The sequence below is a fragment of the Rhodamnia argentea genome, chromosome 4 (assembly GCF_020921035.1).
Source record: "Rhodamnia argentea isolate NSW1041297 chromosome 4, ASM2092103v1, whole genome shotgun sequence".
Taxonomy (NCBI): Eukaryota; Viridiplantae; Streptophyta; class Magnoliopsida; order Myrtales; family Myrtaceae; genus Rhodamnia; species Rhodamnia argentea.
In genome coordinates, this window is record NC_063153.1 from 20504522 (window position 1) to 20531294 (window position 26773).

Here is a 26773-nt window from a genome sequence, read left to right on the forward strand (position 1 = left end):
TGGGGTGAAGTGAATATGAGATAAGTAACATGGTTATCGACCTTTCCAAACTAGAGAAGATGCTAAAACCCATTTATTTCTTAGCAAAAGAGTTTCTTAATTTACTGCAAATAATGATGGCTATCGAGACACCGACACTCTTTGGGAACTTACGTGTCGTGTCATGTCGTGTCCGACACTCTTTGATATGCAACAAACACGTTGTCGGCGCTCCAAACACTCTAGCAACACACGAGTTTAATATCTCGACATGCTATGTCGACACGCACGGGGTTAGTTTTAAACATTTTCAATAAATTATGGGTCAAAATATAAATTTATTAAATATATATACTCGAATCATATATCCAGTTACCTTAAAATTAATATACTTAGCCATAAAAAAAACTAATCATGAATCTCTAAGAAGAAAAGAAAAAAAATTCACTGTTGATATTTTTGTATATACGTAATAGTTTGCATTATGTATATATATAAAATCATACATTTATTATACAATGCGTTTTATTATATCGAAACTCTCTTCTTCTTCTTTTTGAAATAACGTATTTATCGTATTATGTCATGTCGGGTCGCGTTGCATATTGATATCGATACTACTTAGGTTGTCACTTATTACTATGGGGACGCTCCAGAAGAAGAAGGCGCTGAGGTTTCGTCTTTTGTTCTGCTAATGACCAAACTTATGGTCCTTTTCATGAATTAGTATATCCGGAAGGACTGAAACCGAAAGTGAAATATAAACAATTCCGATCGTGCTGTAATCGATTACCTTTCGGTGACGTGATTAGGCTTAACGGTCAAGGTCAAAAGATGGGGTGATGCCTGTCTTCTTGAAAGGGACAAAACTCATCGACACGTAATTAGCTGGTTCGGTGAGGCTGCCTGGCTTAGCCAAAGATCGGACGTCTCGGATTGGACATTACGTGCGCCAACGAAAATCAACGATGATGTGAGCGACACGTTATGGGTGGCGTACTGTACATCATCTCTAACTCTTTTAGATTTACATCTCCACTAAATTTATTATAATTATGATAATTCAATTTTAATTTTTTTACTAAACTTTTTTAATGTTTGTGCCAATTCAAAATATTTAGAATTTAATTGATAAAAAAATTTAATGACTGAATTGACATAATTATAATAAATTTAAGACTTTTTAATAATGCTCTTGTAAAAATTCTTAGCGTAAATGATCCGCCAAAGCCGTATTTCTCTTCTGCTTGCTTATTCGGGTCACGACTGACAACAATAACAATGATAATAATAAACGAACCATTTAGTACGGGGAAAAAAATCAATGAATAAAATTAGGGAATGAAGCGAAATAGAAAGAAATTGATATTTATAATTCTTATCATGGCTTGCTTGTGACGTGAAAATGACGTAGGGTTATCTATGTTCTTTTTTTAAATTAATAATTTGTACCTCGAGACAGGTGAACGTATCATTTTTGTTACTATTGTAGTCTTTTTGTAGCATAACAAAACCACCTATACACAACAAAAATGAATCGCGGCCCATTTTGAATTTACCCATGACATTGACAATGCGATCATCCTTCCGCCAAATCAACAGTCGATTGGTCCCAAATCCGGGAGTCTTCTTTAGCTGCTTTTTCTTTCTCGAATTTACGTGCTGTGGACACCAAAAATTGATCGATTTTATTGTCATAAGTCAACAAGTGACTTCGAGATAGCAGCTTGGTGAACAGAAGTCTCGATTAATAGAACATTAGACTACTCGAAGAGAATCGACAACTCTGAATCTCTAACAAAGTTAACAAACATCAATTATCAATGAGAATTTTCATCAAGATGAAGTTATTGGTATCGACATCGACATGCGATCGCCGAGTATTGATATATTCGAGCACATAATTTCTAGTGGATAAGTGTTGCGAGATAATAGAAGTTTGTGTAACTTACTATATCCATCAATAGATTAGAAATTTGCATTGCAATAAATGGGTTATATGGATCAATTTGGATTGGACTATTTATGACTCAAACTCAAACCCGACCGATTCACCTATTTGACAAGTCTAGTAAAAGCGACGTAGGGTTATCCATGATTTTTGTGTAATATTTTGTATCTCGAGACACCTAAACGTGCCATTTTTGTTATTAACGTAGTCATATCATAGCATTACAAAAACACTCATACACAACAAAAATGAATCCCGACACATTTCGCATAATCCATGACATTGACAAAGCGAACATTCTTCCACCAAATCAACAGTCGATAGATCCGAAATTCATAAGTCCTTTTTTAGCGTTTTTTTCCCCCCCAATAAGTTATTGAATTTATGTGTCATTGACACCAAAAATGACGAATTGTATTGTGATAATCGAAAAGTGACATACTTAGTTGATAATTGCCGTTTAATTAATAGAAGTCATGGATGAACAGAATACTAAACTACTTGGAGAGAATCGACACCTCTAAATCACTAATAAAGTTACGGAAAACGGACATCGGTTATAGATGAGAACTTCTATCGGAACGAAGTTATAGACATCCATATCGACATGTAACTGCCGAGTATAAATATTTTCGGATACATAATTTCTCGTGGATAAATGTTGCTAGATAATGGAAGTTCGTGTGACTTCCTGTATCCATCGATAGATTAAGAACCCTTGTATGTATCCTCCGTTTGTAACACGACTCGTCACGATTGCCTTGGGTCTCCGTACATTTGAATTTCTTGTCATTTACTTTCCCGTCCAAAGTCAACAGAGCACCGTCGACAACCTTCGCCGAATTCCCTCGTCGATCCATCAATGCTTTGAAAAGATATCTCATCCGCATTTTTCGGCGAAACGTGCGCATTGCAATAAAAACATTTACAGACATTCCGTGGCTCGATGGTACGGCGTGTCGGACACTATTCGCACATTGTTCAAGGAAAAAGGGGCGATCAAATAAAACAGAAATCTAATCTGAATTTAAACGGTCAAGTTAATCTGTCAGCAGAGGAAAAAAAAAAAAAAAGAGTTTGAACGTCTAACTTGAACCTATACATTTGCGTATGTACAGCGATCATCCCATGATTGTGTTCGTAGGTTAGATTTCTTTTTTATGTGGCCATTCCTCCAATTTTGAGATCGCTACTGGATACTCAAATCGCGGCAATTGCTCGGATGGATCTCACCTTGATCCTCCTCGCTAACAAAAGCTCCCAAATTCACGTACGGATTCTCCTGCTCCGCCCTCCTCCACCTCCCCCGACAGATGACGCAGATGGCCGGCCGCCGCCCCCTGCTCCTCTTCCACCTCAGCAAGCACTCCTCGTGCACGGGGTTCCGGCACGTCCCGCACGCCACCACCCTCTCGCCCCCGCCCTCCTTCAGCTCGTCCAAGCAGATGGGGCATGCCGCCCCGTCCTCGACGCGGACCCCCTCGGGCGGTCCCGCCCCGTCGGACCTCGCCCTCCCCCGGAAGAAGTCCCGGTGGAACCTCTCCCGGAGGCTGGGCCCCGCCATCGCCTCGGGCGAGGACGGCGTTGCGAGGAGGCGCTGCAGCTGGCACGGCCGGAGGGTCCGCCGCTGCAGGCAGGAGTCGTCGAGGGGGACGCCGAGCACGCGGATGAAGACGAACAATATGTGCTTGCACGGGGTCACGCGGTCGGGGCACGTGCACGAGGGGCTGGACGACAGCGACACGGTGTACACGTTCCCCGTGGCGCCGAGTACGAAGAAGGCGGACTCGGAGCGGTGGAGAAGAAGGAGGTGGTGGCTGACGGCGCGGACTATCCGGTCCACGGTCGGCTGGGACGGCCCGAAGAGCTCGCTCGACGGATGGTGGTGGCCATGGCGGCGGCTGCTGGGCGGCGTCGAATTGGAGGCGACGGACTCCATTAGGAATTGGAAAGACAAAGAGGCAGCTGGGGCGGTTAAAAAGGGGGGCAAAAGGTTGGTTGGGGTCTCTTTCTCGTGCGGGCGTGTTTCGGAGAAGTTAAGGAAAATGTCGGTAAGGGATGGCGTTGTTGCTGTAGATATAAGAGGATGAGATTCTTTTGAGGGGGAGTTGGCCGAGGGAGAAGAGAAGGGATTGCGGGAGAGTAGGAGTAGGGGAAGTAGTGAAGGGCAAGTAATTCTCTCTCTTGTTCTTGTTGAGGGACATTACCTTGAATTGGTCTGCTCCTGTGGCGTTATAGTTGACCACAAGGCAAGTTACATTGGCATGTGCTAGAGTAGAGCATATTCTTTGGCCCTTGATTATGGGACAAGTTTTTGGATTTTTGGGGGTGTTTTATGGATAGCCTTATTCTCCGATGTAAATTTAGACCGAGGTTTTTTTTTTTTTTTTTATAAAAAAATTGATACAAGCGGTTGGATCGAACAGTTGATCGAAATGCAACCAGTATGCAATTTGACCGTTTTTATGAAGAAAGCCGATCGATTCAAAATTAAAGTACGTTATGTAGATCAAACGATTTTACGAATTATATAATTCTGCCAAAGTCGAGCGACCTTAACTTCTTCCTATCATTTATCATCAAAGCAAACTCCCGAAAGTAACTCCAAAATAGACCCCTCCAGCAATCTTGGTCGCTCTTCGATCATCTGAGTTTGGATTGTCCTTGGCACGTGTCCATTTTTGGTGAACGAATTGTAATTAGGGATTTGCCATGAAACAGTTTCTTCGTTTTGATGACAAAATGCTGGTTAGCAGGCGGGGAAATTTTCAAAGTGCTCTTTTTTTTTAAATAATAATTTAAAATAAATTTTATTTTAAATAAGAGCGTAAAATGCTATTTTTATTTTAAAGAATGACCCGATCAATAATATTTTCATCATTTTCATTTTTTTTTACCATTTCTTTTTTTTCTTTGTTTCCACCGACGAGGATCGTCGCCCTAGCCGGCTGCTGGCAAGGGTCTCCTCGCCCATGGCCAACGAGCAAGGCGGCCCTTATTTAAAATAAGTTCACTTCAAATTTTTATACGGAAAAATAAAGACAATTCGGGTCCTTATTTGGAATTTCTCATAAAAGGTGTCCTACACACCTCAAGTTATGAAACGACAGCGTTTAAGCTCGGCAACAGCCGCAGTCCCCATTTACGGTCTTCTTCCCTCTTTCCTCGTTATCTGCCTGCCCGCCAGTGCTAACTAGTCACAACTGAGCGTCTTCCGACTGTGGCGATGTTTGCTTCGTCGTCTCATTCCCAAAAGAAGGTAACTCATTTCTCTTTGATTACTCGAATCATCTGTATTTTGCGCCTGTTCTAGTTAGTTCTTTTCGTTTGGGTGCTGAGGGAGCGTGAGTCGAGAAAATTCGAGCGTTACGGGGAATAATCCATGTCGTACGACGTTCTACTTCCACAAAAGCTGCTCGAAATCGGTGCATTTTTCTGTCTTCTTAATTCGTGACGAGAAGTCATGGAAACTATCAAGATTTCATTGGGTCTTTCTTGTTCTCTTTCGTCAGAAAATTATGAGAGACCAAGCAATTGGGTGCTCATGGTGATTGTTTTTTCTTCGTCTCATTAGTGGGTTTTTTGTTATTGTTTTATATCATTCGCAGCAGCCAAAGAAGCAAGAGAAAGAATGGCTGTCCGTGAGTTTCAGGCCAGAGAATTTCGTTCCAGGACTCATTATAGGTTTCCTTTTGGGATGGTTCATTGATTTATCAAAGCCCATCAAGAGCAATACAAGGAGGAGAAACTTTTTGCCAGGAAAGCAGCAAGAGCAGTGTCTGGTCTCAGGCGGAAGTGACCAGGACCTTAAAATGGTGTTCTTTTGACCTATCTCAGTGTTTACGCTTTCCATTATTACTACCTTGCTTTTAACTGAATAAGAACATTCACCAAATGTGTTTGTACCTGTTTGTCTACAATCCCCATTTGTTTCGTCTGGGAATTTTGTTGTGATAGACGATACTTACTTGATGGTATGTCCTGGCGAGTTTTGTGTAGGCAAGTTTTGTCTAGACTCTAATTCTGAAGAGTTTGCCCATTGCAGGTTCTAGTGGTCAGGCAGGACCTGAAGATGGGACAAGGGAAGATTGCTTCTCAATGTGCTCGTAAGACACCTACATCTCCGGTTAATGTCTAGACTCTTGATTCTTTCCCTTATTGCTAATCTTTCCCTTTTCTTCCCCGTATGTTGACTAGCCTTCTCCTAATGAACTCCAGATGCTGCCACTGGGATGTACGGGGAGCTGATGCAGAGGTATGTGATGATTCTTCAGGTGGAATATGTCCGATTGAAGAAAAACTCGTTTACTCTGTAACTACTTTCCTGCTTTTTTTTTATCGATGTGAGACTATGAGAAACGAAACATGTTCCTTTGTGATGCTTTGATGCGGATATGTCATTAAATCATACAATCTTCTTCAAGTGATAGACAAGATGGTGTTTAAGCATGCGTTTTGCTTGCTGTCAATTTCAATCAACCAACAGTTCACTGGATTTTGAGGATGCGACCGAGGAAAGTTATCTGTAGTGCATGCAATATGACTATTTCATTCTGTATTTTTAATGTATGACAAAAAAAAAAAGTACGTGTTTTATATGTACTCAAAGTATAGGTTTGTCTGTGCAGCTTGTAGATACTCTGATAGTCGTTGACCAGCATTTTATGTTGCTATATCAATAGAGAACTGCATCTCACCAATTAATAATTCTTGCCAACGTGGTGAAAGTCCCCTGATCCAGTTTTTCGTTGCAGTGATCGTTTTTTACTGAGAAAGTGGGAACAATGTGGACAACCGAAGATTGTTTGTATGTGCAAAAATCAACAAGAAATGTAAGCAGGTGACTTTCAGTATTCATAATGTTCCCATCCGCTATTTGTCTAGTAATTTCTTTACTTTGTTATTTTTGTAACAATGCCACTAAAGCTGTAACAATTTTTGTCGGGTTTTTCAGGAATAAGTTAAGGGAAGCAGCTGAGAGCATGGGTCTTCCAACATTTGTTGTCGCCGATGCTGGGAGAACACAGGTAAAGATATCTATGGCTTAATATCACAGTGACCAACAGCATTTGTTCACTTATTTCTATGGAAAAATTAATAGCTTAACCTGCCTTTAAGTTGACCAAGCATCTGCTCCATATCCAACCAGAAAATATAAGACCGTTCAATTCAAACATAATATCACAGTGGCCAGCAATGACGATATTATGTTTGAATTGAATGGTCTTATATTTTCTGATTGGATATGGAGCAGATGCTTGGTCAACTTAAAGGCTGGTTAAGCTATTAGTTTTTCCATAGAAATAAGTGAACAAATGCTGTTGGTCAAATCACATACTGGATCAATATGAGTAGTATACAATGGCCATCTCAAGCAATTGTTTACTCTTGCAAGATTCAGAGCTCACAGATAATTCCTGTTAGACATGCCTTCTATAGAAGTGCAGGAATGATGATATAGGATTAAACATAAGAAATATAGTGCCTCAACTTTGAGATTGCAAAACTGGGGCTCGCTCTTCCTGCCCGTATGCTATATGTGGCGTATATATCAGTGAAACCCCATCTCTAATTAGTAGTTGTACTTCGATTTTTTGTTCATAATTGCTGGAAATATTTGGTCCCTCTCTTCCCATTTAGCATTATTTCTTCAAGATTTTCTCTGTTGTGGCTAAGATGCTAAAGTAATGACAAAATACTTTCTCCAGGTCGCAGCTGGTTCAAGGACTGTTCTTGCTATTGGACCTGGTAATACTGGTTAATATTTAGCTGTCCTAGTCAACATAATGGATGTCTTTTGCTCAATGTCTTAGCTTGGCCTCCCTTATTAGAGATTGATTTTCTGAGGGATTGGTTGACTCCCTCTTATTTTTAATTCATAGGAAAATGAATCAACATCATAATCAACGACTAGGAGCAAATTTATCACAACAGAAGTTGCCATTCAAAGAATCCGTATGTCACCAGTTAGATGCCTTCTCATTCTTTCCTTTATTTTTCTGCTTTGGGCAGGACCGAAAGAATTAGTGGACTCAGTAACAGGAAAGCTGCGCCTCCTATGACACCATAGACTGACTGTCTTCTGCTCTACAAATGGTTTCACACTCGAAGAATTTGTTTCCCAAGATTTACATAAATCCTATTTAGTGGCATGATAGCAAGGTTCACTCTTCTCTAGTTGACCTCTTCTTAGCATAGCACTTGTTTGTTACCTGAGCTATATATCATTAGTAGGTGCAATCGGGATGCAAGGAACAGTAACCATTCCCTTATTTTGTGAACTTATTGTGTCGTTTATAGTCTTTAGTACCAAGGTCAGTTGTCTTGATTCTCTACATTGCTCTCCTGTGTAACATTCAGATTGAAGGCAATCTGTACTGAAGAAAGGTAAAAGCAATGGAATTTGCTCTTGCATGTGTTAGATTCTCCATGATGCTTTAACATGTGAACCAATGAGCTTGGCTGATGGCTCTTTTGCTTGTTATGGCTAAAAATGCTTTAGACCCAAGATCAGGCAAGGCAGTGCAAAGTGTGATATCTGAAATGAAGTCATGTGCTTTTAGCTTTATCTGTTTGTGCGCTTCCTGTTTTCCTGTGCTGTTCTCAAATGGGAAATGACAGAATACGCTAGCATTGAGCGGTGGATCATTTTGCAGCAAAATGGATATTGAGGAAAAGGAAGGGACAAGTTGTGTGATTTTAGTCGTGTTAAGAAGCATCATGTGGCTGTCTTCTTTCGCTTTGTGCATGATTTTCTTAAGGAGATTATTGCTTCGCTCGATCTCTTTTTCCGGCCACTTGAATGGGCGAAAGAGGCGATGAGACTCGGGTTGGAGAGTAATGCTAGCAGAAGAGTCATCCGACTCACCGAGCCGGACCTTTGAAGATGTGGACGTCATGATTTGAGGATGCTACTATCTTTTTCCTAGTTAGGACATGCGACTTACCTCTAAGCGTCTCAATCCCCTCCTCTTCCCATGCCAATTAGGTATAATACTTAGGACAGGAGAAGCATACTGCTTACTAACACTCATCCATAAAACATGTAACTTGTAGTATCAACAACCTTAGGAAAATGTATGAATGGTGGGATGTGTCATTACCTATTTCTTAATAGAAGTGAATAGCTTCTCATTTAACTAAAACATTGATTACTTTAACCTTTCAACTATGACGTCTGAGATTATGATCCTCTTATCCAGTTAAGAAAGCTTAATGCACAACACCAGTAGTTATCGGCAACAATAGATACGAAGTAAAATCATCATTTCCACACCACAATGAAATGTATAACGAAATAACACAATTGATGTATTTACTTATTCGGTAACGGAATAGGTATTCATAATCATGCTGTTGTACCAATAAAAGGGCAACACTATTCGTACTAAATTATATTCATGCCGTTGTATAATTTGATGATGTATTTGAACTTGAACATTAAGATTCTTATGAGGTTTCTAATAAATTTAGGCGACAAAATATCATTTGAACGTGTCGTCTAAAATAGTTCGATTAAAAACCCTAATTGAAATTGGATGAGGAGGCTAGTTTTTATCGATGTACGTATTAGATTGACTAATGTTCGTAAAGGTATAGAAATGCTTAAGTGATGACCTAACATTTATTCATGAGAAATTTGATCGTAGTCCCGTATACAAAAATTGGTCACGAATGTCAACTTGCCGGTCAATAAAAGATTATTAAACTATCGGTTAGAAATCTCAAAAACATAAATATTGCTTAGGCAATTTTATTCCAAAAAATTCTGGAAAAGGAAAATCCTTTAAAGCGTAAAACCCTATCAAAACCCTTCTTCTTCCTCTTCCTCTTCTCTCTCCCTCTCTCTCTCTCTCTTTCCTCGTCGTCCACTTCAATGGCTTCTCGTTGTAGATCTTTGACGAAGCCTGCGGTCTCCCTCTTCAAATCCACCATCTGCAAGCCGACCCTAAAACCTACGTCCTCACCATCTCTCCTCACTGCTCGTTCGTCTCGCACTTCGACAAGGCAAGCTTCTTCTTTCAGTGTCTTCCAAATCTGATTTTGATCCTCCCTCATTTCTGAACTGCTCTCGCGGGAATCGTATCCATGGTTTCTGGTGTCTGGTTGCTAGGTTCTTATGATACGTACGCAGCTCAATTTTGAGGAGCAAATTTAGTTTTTCCTCTTCTTTGGCTTGTCTAAAGGGATTGCTCTTAGTAGCTTAAGTGCAGATTTTGATCGTTAGGCCTTGATCTTCAGGTCGTTTTCTCAATTGGGTGCTCTTCAATCAATGCTCCCATTGCACACGGCAGTCTCTTCGGCACGGCTCACTTCGTGCCTTGGCATGGATTCAAGGAGCTCGAGGTCGATGTGTCAGGGTATGCTCTGCAGTGCAAACCCAGGAGTCTGATAAATCTCCAAATGTTTTCTGTTTGTTATCTGTAAGCAACTTTTTTACTCGTTTTTTGTTCGGCTTATATCTTATCTTGCGTTTTTCCACTTGCAGTGTTAGTGCACAGATAGAATTTGAATGCATAGTTTTGATGGGTGATGTTTACTTTCTACGATATGGGGTTTACTGGATGCAACGCCGTTTTGCAATTTCTTGAGGATTTCAGGAAGTAGGAAGATAGATGGACAAATTTGTTGCAAAGAGATTAAGTTTGTCACTCTTCATGTCTTGGTCTACATGTCTCTTCTTATCTGTGGATAGGTAGGTGTATATGCATGCAGTTACACATGCGTGCATTCATAGATTATGCATCTGTTATGTTTTCTCTTGGATACCTTATCTTTTCTTGCGTTTGGTTGGGGATTGCATAATGGTGAAAGGCATGTCGTGCTGGTGTTAAATTTAGTAGTAGATATGAGAATGAGCAGTATCCTTCTGTAAAAATGCATTGACACTGGATATTGGCGTTTCACGCTTGGAGTATTGCCAAACAGGTGAGGGCTTTTATTGTCAAAGGAGTACCTAAAGTACGTTTATACGCTGGGTACTTTGTCCAAATGGCAGAGAGAGTGTGTGTACTCTTGATGGGTAGAAGCGATGATGGGCAACTTGCAAACATATACATGCTTGTAAAGTGCCTAACCTTCCCCAGATTCATGGCTTCACCATGAAACTTGTTATTGTTGCATTATGTTTTAAATTTAATTTGGAGTGTGTAACTCTTCCCCAGTATTGATTTTAATTTTGAGATGAGTGCACCTTGTTTATTAGTCATTACAAAATTGTCAACAGCATGCGGTGTATGGTTTGAACCCTTTGAAAGAAGTGTCGAGTGTTTAAGGAAGACAGCATTGTGGTACTTCTGATTAGGGGAGATGGTTTTTGACAGAGCAGATGTGCACTATCTAATTAGAAGTGAGCACTGGAAAACCTAAAATCAAAATTTCTACAACACCAGTACAATTAAGTCAGAACTACCACCACTTGACATGATTTCAATCCCTTTTTTGATAGCAAAAGTCAAACTTTCAGCGTATTGGTCAAAACTTACGATAATGGTCCAAACTATTGACACTTACATAGCAATGTTACATAAATTGACACCCCCACTTGTGACTCCCATTCATAGAGGTTATGATTTGGAAGTTGTGATTTGTCTTTGATTTTGCATATGGCAGTAGCAATGAGCGCTGTTGTATCTATGATTTTTTCCTGAGTACTGAAAATAAGCAGATTTATATGACTTTGGAAACGTACACAATTGATAAGACTTATTAATGAAAAAGAGCATTAAACACGTTCTTTTCTGTTTGTAATGCCCATTTATGGTAGATTTTTTGTGAACACTATACTAAACCATTTAGAGTTAAACGAGGAACTCTTGCAAGTGGTTTCTTCTTAGATGAGACAACTGCATGATGAAAACTATAATATGGCTGCATTTCTTGCTTTCTTTGAACAATCACATTCATAGAGAAGTTTTGTGGTGCCAGTTGACGGATTCTGGATTTTGTGTCTTGTTTTCATTCTTTGAAATTCAGTACTTGTCACTGAAGTGAGACTTTACACAACCCTGAACATGATGGATAGGATGATATGTCTGTTGGTGCTTCACATCACTTCAACAATATCATGTTTAGGGAAACCTTTATGCCGGCAGATTGACTCTTAATCGTGCCTCTTCTATAAGATAGATATGTCCAGTTTTCATGTGCTTTTTAGGGACACCAATATGCAATATTGAGTTAGAACTATAAAAATAAGGAATAAACTAGGGTTTCGTAACAAGAAGAACAAACACAATGCAATGGAAGATAACTTCTCTGTGGGGACAAGATGAAAAAATCTAACTCTGTGATGAAAGCGAACAATCATAGCTCTGCTTGCTGTTCCGTCTTCTGTTGGAACAGACAAACCTTCAAGCATGTTGTCAAACGTTTCTTCCATTTTGTTTTCCTTTTTGAGAGGATACTGTGGGTATCCTGAAACAAATCGCCGTCTCTAGGATTGAACTTTATAGTGCTTTGTTGGATGGATGAATCAGAAGTTCTGTCCTTCCATGTCACATAGTGTCATGCATAAATGGACAAGCTTTCCAGAGGTTTTAAGGAAGTAAAAACTGATCTTGCAGATTTTGATCAAGTTGAAATGTTCAAATTCTTGGTCTGATCTTTACCAAAATACCAGAGCATTGTTTAAGTGTTCAACCTTTCAGCCTTGTACTCACGACTGTGAATTTCTCTCTACTTTGCCCGTTTCCAGCCCCTTCCCAAGCTGGGTCGATGTGATTGCTATAATCTGTGGAAAGTGGACAAGTATTGCTTAAAACCCTGTTAGTTTCATTATTGTGCCTATCGTATGGAATATCTGATATGAAAATCTTAGATTTCTGTAAGCTTTTTATGGAGTACTTCATCTGAGCAGTCTTTACGGCAGACCAATTTTTTTCCGAAGGCAGTTGGATGAATCTTAGAGAATTCTGACTCAGGCACTTTGTTCCGATTTAGGCGCATGTTGAGGCTTACTCAAGAGCTCAGGTCGAAACTGCTACTTGTATGTGGATGGGCCATGTATTGAAACAGGTCATGACTGATTGAACCGTCTTACTAGCACTCCCCTGTCGCGGTCAAGGAGCTAGATAGTTTATATTTTGCCAGTGTTGCTTATCATACTTGAGTTACAGTAACCAATGACATATTTGTGGCATATATGCGCGATAATAATTTATTTTCGTTACTTGGTTGACCATCTTCTCTGCGTACCTTGGGTTGTTGATGAGGTCAAAACTTAGTCTGAAGGATTTATTCAAGCTGTTTCTTACACATTCACTCCAACTTGCAGAGCTAGGTCTCAGCGTGCCTCGATAAGGGAGCAGGAGGATGAAGCGGTCAACTGATGGAAATGCTGCCTCGCGTCTCTCATTTGTATTCATGAAATTGACATTCTGGCAGTGCTTAGACCTAGAATTGGCACCGTGTAACTCGGGTCATGCAATTTTCTGTTTCTTTTCGGACACAATGAGATGAAACGATGCTGTGGCATGGTTTCCTTAGGGCGTATAAACTATGTTTTCGTGTTTATTTGGCTTAGAATTGACAGAGGAGAATTCATCTTGCAGACCCAGTTTTGCTTGGGCAGATTTGAGTCAGAATATGAAATAGAAATGCTCAAATTTTCAACTTCTGTGATGCAAAATGTTATCTTACTTTACTTCATCTGCAATTTGTCATGAGATCAGTGAAAATCCAGAGGTGGGATGTGTAGGAATGACGCAGAAGGGTATCTGCTAAGAAGCAGTTGCGATTCCTAAGCAAGTGAGGATGATAGATTACCTTACAAGCAACGTGGAGTGCACGTGAGAAAGTTTAGAGGGGTCGGTTGATTTGGAGACGAGTCTCCTAAAGTTGTCTCCTTTTCCATTGAAAGCAACCTTGGCCATTGCATCTTTGTCTCCCTGATGACAATACACTCGCATGTGACTGGTGAGCCTTCCGTTAAGCAACTCTCTCTCTCTCTCTCTCTCTCTCTCTCATGCACATTCAATTCGAGAAGCAAATAAAAAAAGCTTTTTGAGAAAGGTTTGTTTTCAATTTTTCATTCTTTTTTGCATTATAGAATTGTGGGTTCAAGCTTGGTTGATCCACTATCTACACAGCATCCACTAGGATCTTGAGTTCATGCTTTGTTCAATAGCACTCGTGCATGGTCGAGGTCCAAGACCATGAGAGTCTTTCCTTATTGCGTTGGAATCGTGCTTGGCAACATTTCCACCTCGCACCCAAAAAAGTAAAGAAAATTCATGTCTTAATTTCGTATGACCGACTAATCATATTATCCGTGCGATATGCATTCTAGCTGATGTTCACATTTTCATTTGGAAGCTCTTGTTATCAAAAGATTGGCCGGCCTCTTCATATATCACCGTTGCGTGATATGACTGTTAAATGAAATGTATTTTCATTGACATGGAATTAGGCAAATATATTCAAATTGAAAAGTGCAAGCTTAATTCGAAAACTTGTTTTGGGGATTCATTGCCATGTTTGGGCAATTGTGGAACTAATAAAAGCTTTAGGTTCCGTTTATTTAGTGAAAAATGAATGATTTAAAATGCATTTTTTTTAAATTAGTCGCTCATATTAGTTTCAAAAATAAGTGATTTAAAATGCATTTTTTTTAAATTAGTCGCTCATATTAGTTTCAAAAATAAGTGAATGATTAACAGTAATTTTTTCGTGCAAGAAAATATTTAAATATAAATTAGTATCGGTAAACAATACAAATAATTATTTACAGAAAAATGTTCAAATTATTTATTTTTTGCTAAATAAATCGCACTTTACATAAAATCGATTAAAAGTATCTAAAACGAATGGTGTAGTAAAGGGAGCATATAAAAATTAGAAAAAAATGAACGTGGGAATGTCCGCCATGCATGGAAGCCCACTAACTTCCTCTTAAACTGTGAAATGATACCGGGGAAAAGTGTTAGAAAAATCCTAAATATATTCTCTTGACGTCAATTTGGTCCTAAATTTTTTAATTATATCAATTTAGTTCTAAACATTTTGACCTAGTGTCAATTCAGTCCTTCCGACTAATTTTGAGAAGATATTGCTAACGTGAATACTGGCTAACCTTCATGGCATAGTCAGAGCCGTTTTTGGCATTTTTTAATAATTTTTTATTTTATTTTATTTTATTTTTCCTTTCTTTTTTTTTTTCTCTCTCTTTTTTCCTCCTCTTTCTAGTGGCCGGCGAGGATGGCCCTCGCCACCAAGGCGAACGTCAACCTCGCCGGGGTGAGGGCAAGCACCGACGAGACCAGGCATGCCTGGGTAAGGGTGGCCTAGCCGGATTGCCGACCATGGTCGTGCCAATCACCGAAAAGAGGAGGCCAAAACAAGAGAGGAAAAAAAAGAAAGGAAAAAAAATGAAAATCATTAAAATATCATTGTCCACGTAAACGCCGACCGTGCCGTATAGGCCGACCGGCATCCACGTCGACAATATCCGGCCAAAATTACCCGGAATGACTGAATTGGCATTAGGACAAAAGGTTTGGACTATAATTGACACAATTGAAATGTTTATGACTAAATTGACACTAATACAAAGACTTTTTTGACACTTTCCCCAATGATACCGAGGTTCTCATTTTGTTTATTCTATGTTTTTTATTTGGAAACATTTTGGGTTGCTGCTTGTTTACAACTAATATAATCAAAACTATTATTACGTCCACCGCCGTGTAAGATAAACTCTTACGCATTAACGTTGGATGAATGACATGCGTGTCCCGCACTAGTTTTGTAATCGAGTCGTCTCACTCGTCAATCACTCAACCCTGACCGTGTAACTTGTCTTTTTCTACGACATGAACTTAATAAAAATCCTTATGAATATATGTTTGCTTCATAAAAAATGAACGATTTGAAAAATATTTTCCTGAAAATAATCATTTATGTAGTTTATAAAAATGAATAACCGACAAGTATTTCCATCGTCCACGAAAATGTTTTAGATATAAAATTGCCATTACAAACATATTTCTAAAGATTATTGCTTATATTGCTTACAAAAAAGTTTCCTTACCAAAAAAAAAAAAAAAAAGCGAATCATTGACAATAAGGGGTGAGCGGTTCCTGATCTGGTCCGGTTCCCGAACAGTCCCGTGAGACTAGTAATAAACCATAGAATTTTTATTTTCTGACCTAAGTTGCAGCCCATTGTAATCATGGATGGATAGTTAGATTTAAATCATAGCTAAAAACACCCACTCGAATGAGATCGTGATCACAGGACAATGAGATGCAAATTGCATTTAAAATCGAAGTTGTCAACATATTTTGCAGCCAGGATCAAGGAGGTTCCAAATTATATAGCTTTGACAAAAAATCTGGCTATCTAATTGATTTGGAGATGGTTATATCCATTTGCGTGATTTTCCATCAATATAATGTGAGAAGAGAAGCAAAATGGAAATAGTGAATTTAGAGTAGTAGAGTGGGAACAGAAACTGAGTGAAGAGAACATGGTAGTCAGCTCAACAAAGCCACATGTTGATTAACAGTAGAAAAAGACAATAGCACAGTAGTGTCATCTCCCTCACGATCCACGTTACATTTAAAAATTAAAAAAAATTAAAATCGATCGGTCCGGTTTGGGCGGTCAGGTCCTGTACTCATGGAATTGAGAACCGGACCGCCCGATCACCGGTTTCATTTTTAAGAACCGGAAACCGGATCACCAACCTTTAGAACAGAGAACTAGGCCACCGGTTCGAGCGGTTCCCGGTTTAGACGATCCGATTTGCTCACCCCTATCGACAAGTGTTTTCGTCGCCCACAAATATGTTTGAATACAAAATTATTGTTGACAATGAAAAGATCTTTCATCGACTAGCGACAATTAGAACAAACATTCTCCAAATCATTCATGTTCACGAAACAAACAAAGCTTAATTGTACAATTTCTTTCCCTAATTCCCTATATTTGCCAATCTTCTTTTAGAAGTATACCCAAGAATCACCACCATGTCTATGTACAAAGCAACCTCTTCAGGAACCAGAAATTATATTCTTAAAAATCAAAAATGGTGGTCGTGTCTCTGAGAATATGAAATCAAACACCCCATTTACAAAAAAAATAATTAATTAATTAATTAATTCCTCTGGCTCACTCTCTGACTCTTCCACGAGGAGTGGCAAGTGATGAAGATGACCCCATGCATGTGACCACCGCAAAGTTTGCTCCTCCTCCTCTTCTTCTTCTTCTTCTTTTTTAACCACTGTTTCTTTATTTAATCATAACGTACGGAACAAGATTATGTTATTCATTCACTTAAAATACGTAATTAACAGTAACGACAATGATAATAATCTTAGCATCTTGCTCACCTTGCAGCCACTGTCTCCTCTCCGATCGATTCCCACGGCGACTTTATTCCTTGTTTTTTTTTTTTGCCGGCCATTTCCGAAGAGGAGGAAGACAAGTGCATCTGGATGAACATCAAGAGAAACGTTATCCCTCTGACTTTACAGTATACAAATAATTAGGGCAACACACACAGGCATCTGGATCAGCGTTGCCTGGGATCGTGCGTGCACTGTCGCCATTTCCGAAGAGAAAATGGAATCCAAGGACACCCAATGGGAGTCATGTACTACAATATTATCGGAATCAGAGGGATGCTATCGAGTGTCATAAGAGTGATCGGCTTCCGGTATACTAAATTAGTTATCGACACCCGAAGTCCGGGCGAGACTTAATCTTTACGGATGCATGCAAATTACTCCACCGGGGGTGTTTTCGGTAGGGCGGCATCTGTAGAAGAATGGGCGTCGCCTTCAAGATGATTACTCCGAATAAGAGACGTTATGATTCGAATGTAAAATCTGTGAGTGTGACGACCCAGTCGGCATGTTGCGATAGGGCGGGTCAGATTCCAGTCAAAATGCATCAATTATCCGAAAGGGAGTTAGTACGCAAAAACGATGAAAATCAAATTTCACTAATGTAATTGTAAAGTTCAACAAAGTTACCGAGAGTAAATGAAATTTTAGATAAATTGCGAAATTCTTGAAGTTAGCACCAGCATTTTAGAAACCATCATCACTTTCAAAAACTTTCAATTTGTATTCCCTCTTTCGAACTCAAAAGACATGTTTATTCCCAAACCCTCTGTCTCTCTCTCACACACACACACACTCACCTCAGAGCATAGTCTCTCTCTCTACCACCTTGGTCTGACGCTCGCTCCGACACCTCTTGTCGCCGAGATTGGGTTGCCCGACCTCAATCTAGATCATATCCGAGGCAGTTCCGAGGTCGGCAACGGCGGGAGGCTAGGCCGAGGGCGGCGATCGGCCAATAACGGGGTAGGAAAAAGCAAAGTGCATGTTAGAATTTATGGGCTTTTTTTTTTATAGTAGGAAAAGTGACAATTTCCATAGATTGGTGGGGGCTCCTAACGATACAAATTAATATATCAAAGTGGTAAAACTCGGTCGTAGGTTCGGAAAGTCGCCATGACATTGTATTTCTGGGTGCAAATTTAGAGCAGCAAGAAAGTAAACGACACGCGCCAAGAGCGGAACTGGCCGGGGATCCCGTGAGCAACGAGAGACCGCAGACCGATGGCATGGCCCCGCTCTCTCTGAACATTCTCTGCACCCGCGGCGAAATCCCGCCACCGGCTATCGCAGGTCACGTCACTGAATTCCATGCGGGATAACAAGATCGTACCACTGGCGACTCCCACACCCCAAGCCCCACTTGGCCGAGAGTCACGCGCTCTCCAGCGTCGCGTCCGCGCGTTTCGGTTCCCTTTTTGTTTTGTTTATGTTATCACGTGCCTCGGGGATGGCGAGAAGTGAGCGCAGTTAAATACGGCGTCGTCCATGCTGCTCGAGCGATGGCGAGACACGTGACTTGCACCTCCCCGTTGGCGGTGAACGCTGCTAGAGACTAGAGGCTTTTCTTTTCTTTTTCTATGAGTAGAGCATGAGGGTTGAGAGGTTTGAAAATGAGAAGTCCCACATCCATCAATCTAATTTATTCCCCACAAAAAAAAAATTATTAACTAAGAGTAATGAGAAAAATATCTCCAACTTCAATTCCTGATAAACAAATTGACAAATTATGGAGAAATTTCATTAACTTTCGGTACATTTGCTCAAAATAGGCGCGAAATTTCATAAACCTCGAACTTTCACTTGAGCTATGGCATCAACGTGGGCACCGTATGACAGTTTAGAGACGCGTGGTGTCATTTTCCCCCAACTCTTTGCCAATGAAATATGGCATTTTAGTTATGGAGTAAATGCGTCTTCGAAAGTTCTCTCAAGTATCATTTTTTTTTTTTCATAGGAAAATTGTTTTGAAAGACTAGACAATCTAGGATGTTCGATGGCTCCGCCGCACGAGCTTGACCTAATAGTTCTGTGCATATTAATATCGTCGTCGTTGCTCGTCTAAGTTTTTCTATGGTAAAAAGAAAGAAAATATTGCCCATAACACATTTGCAATTCATGCATTGTTGCCTTCCACTAGCGCTATGCTCGCAATGCATGGCATGTTTCCTCCCCACTTTATGGCAAGGATAACGCAATGTCCGGCGAGGTGACATATACATAAATAGATTCATAAAGAATAATTAAAAAAGACACCCTGTTTTTCTGCGATAATTTTCATTTCAACCATTTCATTAATTAGTGTAATCATAGCGTTAAACCAAGGGGAAAAAGAGAGCCGACTTCTTTTTTTTTTCTTGGTTGACCTCTCGTTAGCAATGATCATAGGCTATGTCCATGATCTACCATCGAAATTCATTATGGTAGGCTCCTTTAAGTCATTAATGAAACTTTTGACCCAGAAATTCTATTGAGGCCCCATTGAATAATGTCCATATAACTCCTCCCTAATTATTCTTGCTTGTAGGGGAACCGAAATGAGAGCCATCTTTGAAATTGGCTCATGCCCACGAAGAAGGCAACACCAACATCAAGTGCTTTCCTTCTTGGAGGCCATACAATGTTCGCTCCACACTCAAAAGAGGCCACAAAGATGAATCTACGCATCAAGAAAAAATACATAGGATGGGAACATAGAAATTAACTTTTGGGGCCGACAAATTTTTTTCGTGTCCGCCCATGTTCTTCATGGTGCTTGTAAATCCACACGAATGTTCACGCGATGAAGAAGATGAGGTTATATTACGTGCTTAAGGAATGTTAAATCATGGTGTGTTTGCTCCGGTGAAAAAAAAAAAAAAACTTCCTCGAATTGGTATTCTTGGCTTGCTGTAAATGATCGGTCGACGAAAAATCATTCATGGTCAAAGAAAATATTCATCCTTAAAGTTAGAAAAATGGGTTTCCTAACTTTAAAGGGTTGACATATTTTCCTGGAAAAATGATTTCTTGGAAGGACATTTCCTTTTAGCGTGATTTTTTTTTTTAAACAAACACATCCTTAGCTTCGATTTGGATTGCTTACTTTAATCTAACCGTAAATACGGACTTAATCGCATGAAGAATGTCAATTTTTTTCGCATAGATTCTTTAGCTCCTAATTTAGTAGCAAGCGATCGTTTGTGCGGAACAAAAGAGAAAAGTGATGATTTCGTGCAATCTACTGCACTTTACACGCAATCCTTCGTGTGTCCCTAACAACAAAAAGCAAGAAATTCAAATTTAAAACGACTTGAATTTATCAATAAAAAAAAAGGTGGGTTTGCAGAGTAATTTCTAGCTTAGCAAAAAGCTAATCTCGAGAGCATGAAGCCCCAAAAAAAAATATAAAAAGGGTGAAAAAAAAGAGTCTGCAGTTCGAGAATAATCAAAGTTAGGAACTAAATGAACTTAGCAACTTAAAGAATTCTTAAAAACTCACTTCACTAGAGTCGCTCTAAGTTATCTGCTACATCAGCTGCCTGAAGTCCGGCCCCACATGTTGGTGGATCAAGTAATCCTCGCCGTTGGATGCGTCGAAGACCATGTTCTGGTGATGACTCTGGAGGAACTGCCGCTGCTGCTGGTGGAGCTGCTGAGCACTCTGGAGCTCCTTCTGGCGCCTCAGCTCCAGCACCTTCCGGTGCGAATTGGAGTGCTTGGTGAGCACGAAGGTCGGGCTCGCCGCGGGCCGGTACTCGGGCACGAGCCGGCCCGACTTGTACCGCACCCCGCACGCGTTGCACAGGGTCTTCGGCCCCATGGGCCCCGTGCGCCACTGTGGCGTTTTGTCCGTCTGGCAGTGCAGGCACTTCCGAGCCTCCCCGCCAGCCCCGTCCGGCCCTTCGAGCCCCTGCTGCGGCTGCTTCTTCTTCGGCGCAGCCCGGATGGTCTTCTTGCCCCCGATGGGCCGTGGGGATCCCATGCTTCCGCCGCCGCCGCCCCCAACGGCCGCTTCGTCCTCGGGTGAGGGGTCGGCCTGGGAGAGCACGAGCAGGCGAGAAGCCCAGTTGCCCGGGGCGGCCCGTGAGCGCTTGCTCCGGGCCTTGGCCGGCACCGACATGTCGGGGTGGAATATCGGGCCGCCCCGATTGGGCTCGGGCTGGAACTCGCGGGTCGTCTCGTAGGCTGCGTGCGGCCGGGCTTTCATCCCGGATATCAGCTGGAGCTTCTGGAGGTCTTCGCTGGAGAACGATTCCTCCGCGAAGTTTGAGAGCCATTCGAGCTCAGCTAAATCGTCGTACTGCAAACAAATGAACGAATGCAAATCAATAAAACTATACTCATTATCTCTTTTTCTTAATCTCCTAGCAGATAAACATAATCTAAGAAAAAAACAAAAAATTCTTCAACATTCAATAACCCTTTCTTACGTAAACTTTGAATAAAAGTATCTTATCATAATTATTACGTTTAACCTAGTGTTTGTTTAATCTGGTGCCTGCAAAATTCACGTGAATTGAATTAACGCTCCTGCAGTTGTTCAATATACAAAGTGAAAAATTCAAAGCACGAGAACCCTAGCAAAGAACGTACAAGTAACGTATCATATAAAGCGAATTGGAAAAAAAAAAAGATGATCTTTTTTCACGAAAGTTAACGTGAGCTGTAATTACCGGAACGCACAGGTCACTGGAGAAGTGACCCTCGGTGAAACTGCGGCAACCGATGCCGCCGTCGGTGAAATTCGGGTCGTAGCCCGAGAAGGAGGAGTTGCAGCTGTCCACGGCCGCGGTGACGTTGGAGTCGGTGGAGCTCCCCGTGACGTTATCGAATGCCCCGTCACCGCAACCTCCGCCGCCGCCGCCGCCAACGATGGCATCGTCGGTGGTGGAGAAGTCCAGCAGGTCGTCGACCATGAAGGGGTTGTCGCCGCCGCCGCAGGCTTTGCCGTCAAGGGAATGGCGCTTCTCAGGCGCAAATTGGGGGGAGCAAAAGCCGGGCTGGAAGAATTCCGGTGCCTCCATTTGGGAAATGGTCCTCCTTTCTCGAAGTGGGATGACAAGAATTGGAGAGAGAGAGAGAGACAGTGTTGTTGTCTGCGAGTGTTTTTGTTGGTGTCGCGAGGAGAGGAAAGTGAACAAGAGAAAACTAAGGAGAGAAAGAGAGAGAAAGAGAGAAGAGAGAGAGAGAGAGAGAGAGAGGGTTTATTTGCGTTTGAAGGGGACTGGCGGACAGCTAAAATGGTGGAGTTTTGACGAGAGAAAAACGAAAGTTAAAAGGGCAAGAGAAAAAGGTGAGGAAAATGAGGGGAGGAATCGAGAAGCTGTAATTTTTTTTTTCGCTCTTTTTCATTTCAATTTTCTCTAAATAAATGGAAAAAAAAAGGGGGAAAAAACTGAATTAATTTTTCAGTTACATCGATACCCTTTCGCTTTGGGGTAACTCTTTTTTTTCTTTGGTAAAAAAATTCTCTAAACATTTGAAGGGTTTTGAGGATTATTAGTTTGACGACGTAAAATGGTATCGCGTGCCGCCAATTCCGTGAACGTGTGTATCTGCCCGTACGCGTGAAAATCGCGTGGCCTTATAAGGTAATAAGTCTCGAGAGGATTTACTTTAGACCTGTCAAATTTTGCGCGAATGGATGTTTGGCGACATCGTGTTAAGAGACGGTAAGGACGGCATCATCTACCAAAGATGGTGTCGACGTGATTGCTCTTGGATAGGACCATTCACATTCTAGGTAAGGTGGCGGTGACACATTGTGCACCTACCATAAAAAAGAGAATTTACGTTTTTATTTTATGGGAACATTTATTTTTCTGCTGAAAATCGGTACCCCTTTTCTGATAATAATTTATTAACTTCTCATGTTTGGCTAAAGATAGTGGATAACATTGAATCGTAACCTAACTTGAATCGTGTGGGGAGATAAATAAAATCTTTACGCTCACAAAAAAGAATGGCTAATGCCCTCTTGTCGGATCTCCGATTGACTGACCATGTTATCAATTCTTAATGGTGATTATAATTCATTCCAAACAGTATTGGCGATGAAATAACATAGTTTCTACAATTGTGTAATAACGAAAAAGTGGGCTGAATCATGTTGAGCGAATTGAATGACCCGTCGTCGACCCGAGTCGAGAAGAAGTAGAAATTGGGAAATTGGGAAATCGGACGCACGTGGTTGTGGTGATGATTAGGGGTGAGCATGGGCCGAGTGGGCCGGGTCCGGACCTAGACCCCGAAACCGACCCTGTTATAACCGGTTCCTAGTTTTTTGAACCGAGAACCGATCCTGTTTGTCTTGGAACCTGTTTTGGAACCGACCCTATTTTTCGGTCCGGTTTTGGGTCTACCCGAGAACCCTGTTTTTCTTTTTTTTTTTCATCAAAATAATATGAGCATTGATGAAATGAGCAACAAAAATTATAATAAACCAAAAGCAACAATTCAAAAAATAATAATAAATAATAATATGATCCACCAAAAGCAACAAACCCCGATATAAAAAATAAAAGTTGCAATCCACCAAAAGCAATAATGATCCTCCGTAACGCTGAATTAACATAGTGCAAGTCCTTTTATCACGCTTTAATTTTCGTTGTACCCATTAAAAAAGAACTGAAATTGCAGGATCTAAATAACATGCTAAAAGACACCACATTAAGCGCGCATGAACCAGCACTAGAAAATCTCAAACACCACGAGCATAAAACCAAAATCATAGGTATTTGGACACTACATTATGGTTTCTCTTTTTTTTTAAGTAACTAAAAACCGGTTCTAAAACCGATCCGGGTGGGTCTTCACCTAAAACCGGGAACCGGACCGGTTTCAACCGGTTCTCAAAAATTGGAACCGAAACCCGGACCGGTTTGAGCAAGAACCGATTCCCGACCCTATTTTTCGGGTGGGCCGATCCGGGTTCCGGGTAAACCCGGTCCGGTTGCACACCCCTAGTGATGATGTTGATGATCACCCCAATTGTACAACCATAATCACTGCACGTACCCGCACACAATCATTAATCCCAATGCAATCCCCTCCCGGTAATCAAGTACCACATTGCTTAATCTTGCAGCAGTCACTGGGCAATCCCGTAAATTAAAGATATGTCTAGGGTCAAAATGGGGGACCCACTATTTTGTAGATCAATTAAATTAAGAATTTAATATCCAAATCTCACTAATTAATTCTACAATTAATTAAACGTTCAAAATTCAACCCCCACTCCCCGAACCGATCTCGCAGGTTTGTCGCCACCGTCCAAGTCCACACTCCAGCCCGATTCCTCTGCTTCTTTTTTATTTAAAATTTCGCCTCTCGGGAACCGTGCTCTAATTTGTGGATTTTTCTCTGATTTTCAGACAATTTTTTTTAAGGTTGAATCCGGGATGTGTTATTAAAATTTTACCCCGTTTGTTTCGACACTTTATTCTACTGGGGCCCCCACTTGTAAGCACGACGGTTACAGCTCAACTCCGTTGAGATGGACGGCCCTGATCTCGCCCACGTGTCTCGCCCTGCAGAGGGCCTGCCAATTCGGCGTTCACTTTTCGAGCCCACATCGCCACGTCGGACGGGGAGCGATTCTGTTGTTTCAGAATTATGAGAGCAGGGGCAACGTGGTTCCAAGTTTCGGCTCTGAGAAAGTGAACGGATTTTTTTTGCTCCCCCAATGAATTTAGAGAAGATTTCGACCAAAAAAACAAAGAGAGTTTAGAAAAGATTTCCAACGTGGTTTTTATTGAAAATTCAGCTGATAACAGCGCAAATATTGCAAGGATGTAGTTTCGTATTATATGATATAATTGTTTAGATTGACTTGGAGAACGTAATTAGAAATTTAGAATGACGTTTTCTCGATACCATGGAATGACCCACCCAAAATCCAATTTTTTTTTCAAGAACGTATGGTTTTGTAAGATTGATAGATCAAGATGCGATCGAAAAACAAAATGATTTGGTCGTAGATCATTTTCCGAGCACAAAATAGTGATAATTCTCGTACTTTTCTTTCGAGGTTTCTCAATTTTTAGGTACCCAGACTGTAATTACGCATGTGAAGTTTACATTCGTCCACGTGCATCGGATTATACGGCTCTACTATGGGGGGAGATAGAGTTGACCCTTAAGTTGGAGAACGTTGTTCCGCACAGAAAAAGTGATTCTAACGTGGATTTTGTCATATATATATATATATTCAAAATCAAACATTTGATGACTTAGTTGATGGGAAAATCACAAAAAAGTCACAAATTTATTGTAATTGTACCAATTCAATTTCAAACATTTTTTTTTTTTTGCCAATTCAATCTCAAACCTTTTTGCGTTTGTGCTAATTCGATCCATCCAACCGACTTTGACTAGCTAGCGCTAACATGGACAATGTGTGATAATATTTTAATATTTTTAGAATTAATTTTTTTCTTTTATTCTTTCCCTCATTTTTTTTTCCTTCCTTTGGCCGACCGTTAATAATTCGAAAAAAATATTAAAATATTACTAAAATTGATCCACGTCGCCACGGGCATCCACGTCGGTCTTGATCACCTAAAGATAGCCAAATGGACTGAATTAACATAAATGCAAAAAGTTTAGGACCGAAGATAATTGTAATAAGTTTAAAACTTTTCTGAGAATTATTGCCTCGGCTAACCTTTATGAGCATTCGATGCCCTACTACTCTATGCACGATTTCAGTTGGTGAAAGAAAGAGGCAAAGTCATGCTCTCCAGTCGAATTTTAAAGGCTGAACTAGAAATCGAACCACGGAGAGTAGGAGGGAGAGAGAGTCAAACACACGAGTTATTAGAGTCAACTCGCGTCGTGCAGATTTTTAAACTTCGATATCACGATTCCCTGAAAACCATGTGAAGCAAAGTGATACCAAGATGGCAAACATTTCATAAGCCAAGATATTGACTTTGGTGCATCAAATTTTTTTCCATTTTCCGCCATGCAAGAACCTCCAACGTGTTAGCTAAAGGAAGATTTTCGTCTATTTAATAACTCCGCTAAAAAGAGGATTTAACTCTAAGGTAAACTCGTCCTGCAAAATTAGCACCGATCCCCGTGAACATTGCAACTATCTAAGCGGAATCGACATCGAGACGCGACATAACACGACACGTCGTTTTTCGGAAAATAAAGAATTCCAACACTTTGAGACACGTTGTATGTTAAGTGTATATGTTTTTGCATATATGATAAATTATCATGTATTAATAAAAATATCATCGACGAGTTTCTTCTTCTTCTTCTGCTAGGGATTCACAATTATTATTATTATTATTTTCGCCGGCGTGTCCAAGACGCCGACCACGATTCGGAGAGTATCAAACGCATGTCAATGTCCGACACGGAGGCACCTCGAAGAGTGTTGGTGATTCCTCTTATTATAGTCCAGTCACGGTGAGGGATAAGATATTATTATTGTCGGTCGTATTTATTGTCTTGCTTGTTCCATACTTTGTCACCTTTTTCATTTCTTATTATTATTACATG

General features: G+C 40.6%; 4 protein-coding genes across 9 annotated transcripts; 2 read left to right on the plus strand and 2 right to left on the minus strand.

Moving 5' to 3' along the window:
• Positions 1–2934: 2934 nt before the first annotated feature.
• LOC115740977 (mitogen-activated protein kinase kinase kinase 1) lies at positions 2935–4278 on the minus strand. Its single transcript, XM_030674653.2, has one exon. It carries the CDS (start codon positions 3867–3869, stop codon positions 3120–3122), a length of 750 nt encoding a protein of 249 aa, XP_030530513.1. The 5' UTR covers positions 3870–4278; the 3' UTR covers positions 2935–3119.
• A 763-nt stretch (positions 4279–5041) lies between these two features.
• LOC115740978 (peptidyl-tRNA hydrolase 2, mitochondrial) lies at positions 5042–8358 on the plus strand. 5 transcript variants are annotated; one of them, XM_030674654.2, is made up of 8 exons: positions 5042–5189; positions 5539–5745; positions 5976–6036; positions 6149–6185; positions 6685–6762; positions 6885–6957; positions 7639–7678; positions 7943–8358. In XM_030674654.2, exons 1-8 carry the CDS (start codon positions 5157–5159, stop codon positions 7990–7992), a joined length of 579 nt encoding a protein of 192 aa, XP_030530514.1. In that variant the 5' UTR covers positions 5042–5156; the 3' UTR covers positions 7993–8358. The 5 variants fall into 5 exon arrangements, with proteins under 5 accessions (XP_030530514.1, XP_048133309.1, XP_030530515.1 ...); XM_048277352.1 differs by having other exon boundaries at positions 7646–7678; XM_030674655.2 differs by having other exon boundaries at positions 5542–5745.
• A 1378-nt stretch (positions 8359–9736) lies between these two features.
• LOC115741040 (protein NONRESPONDING TO OXYLIPINS 2, mitochondrial) lies at positions 9737–13559 on the plus strand. Of its 2 annotated transcripts, none has more exons than XM_030674746.2 (3): positions 9737–9937; positions 10172–10290; positions 13206–13559. In XM_030674746.2, exons 1-3 carry the CDS (start codon positions 9807–9809, stop codon positions 13229–13231), a joined length of 276 nt encoding a protein of 91 aa, XP_030530606.1. In that variant the 5' UTR covers positions 9737–9806; the 3' UTR covers positions 13232–13559. The 2 variants fall into 2 exon arrangements, with proteins under 2 accessions (XP_030530606.1, XP_030530605.1); XM_030674745.2 differs by having other exon boundaries at positions 9740–9937; positions 10172–10353.
• A 6928-nt stretch (positions 13560–20487) lies between these two features.
• On the minus strand, positions 20488–22440 carry LOC115741036 (GATA transcription factor 12). The gene is made up of 2 exons (XM_030674737.2): positions 21934–22440; positions 20488–21560 (listed from the first exon to the last, which is right to left on the minus strand). The coding sequence occupies exons 1-2, from the start codon at positions 22282–22284 to the stop codon at positions 20787–20789; spliced, it is 1125 nt and encodes a 374-aa protein (XP_030530597.1). The 5' UTR covers positions 22285–22440; the 3' UTR covers positions 20488–20786.
• Positions 22441–26773: the final 4333 nt, after the last annotated feature.

Excerpts from the sequence above, each read along its gene's own strand:
- LOC115740977 (XM_030674653.2), bottom strand. The coding sequence starts at position 3,869 with ATGGAGTCCGTCGCCTCCAATTCGACGCCGCCCAGCAGCCGCCGCCAT.
- LOC115740978 (XM_030674654.2), top strand. The coding sequence starts at position 5,157 with ATGTTTGCTTCGTCGTCTCATTCCCAAAAGAAG. Across the intron at positions 6,763-6,884 it reads TGCAAAAATCAACAAGAAAT|GAATAAGTTAAGGGAAGCAG; the intron begins GTAAGCAGGTGA and ends CGGGTTTTTCAG. Across the intron at positions 6,958-7,638 it reads CCGATGCTGGGAGAACACAG|GTCGCAGCTGGTTCAAGGAC; the intron begins GTAAAGATATCT and ends TACTTTCTCCAG.
- LOC115741040 (XM_030674745.2), top strand. The coding sequence starts at position 9,807 with ATGGCTTCTCGTTGTAGATCTTTGACGAAGCCTGCGGTCTCCCTCTTC. Across the intron at positions 9,938-10,171 it reads TCGTCTCGCACTTCGACAAG|GTCGTTTTCTCAATTGGGTG; the intron begins GCAAGCTTCTTC and ends CTTGATCTTCAG.
- LOC115741036 (XM_030674737.2), bottom strand. The coding sequence starts at position 22,284 with ATGGAGGCACCGGAATTCTTCCAGCCCGGCTTTTGCTCCCCCCAATTT. Across the intron at positions 21,561-21,933 it reads CCAGTGACCTGTGCGTTCCG|TACGACGATTTAGCTGAGCT; the intron begins GTAATTACAGCT and ends ATTTGTTTGCAG.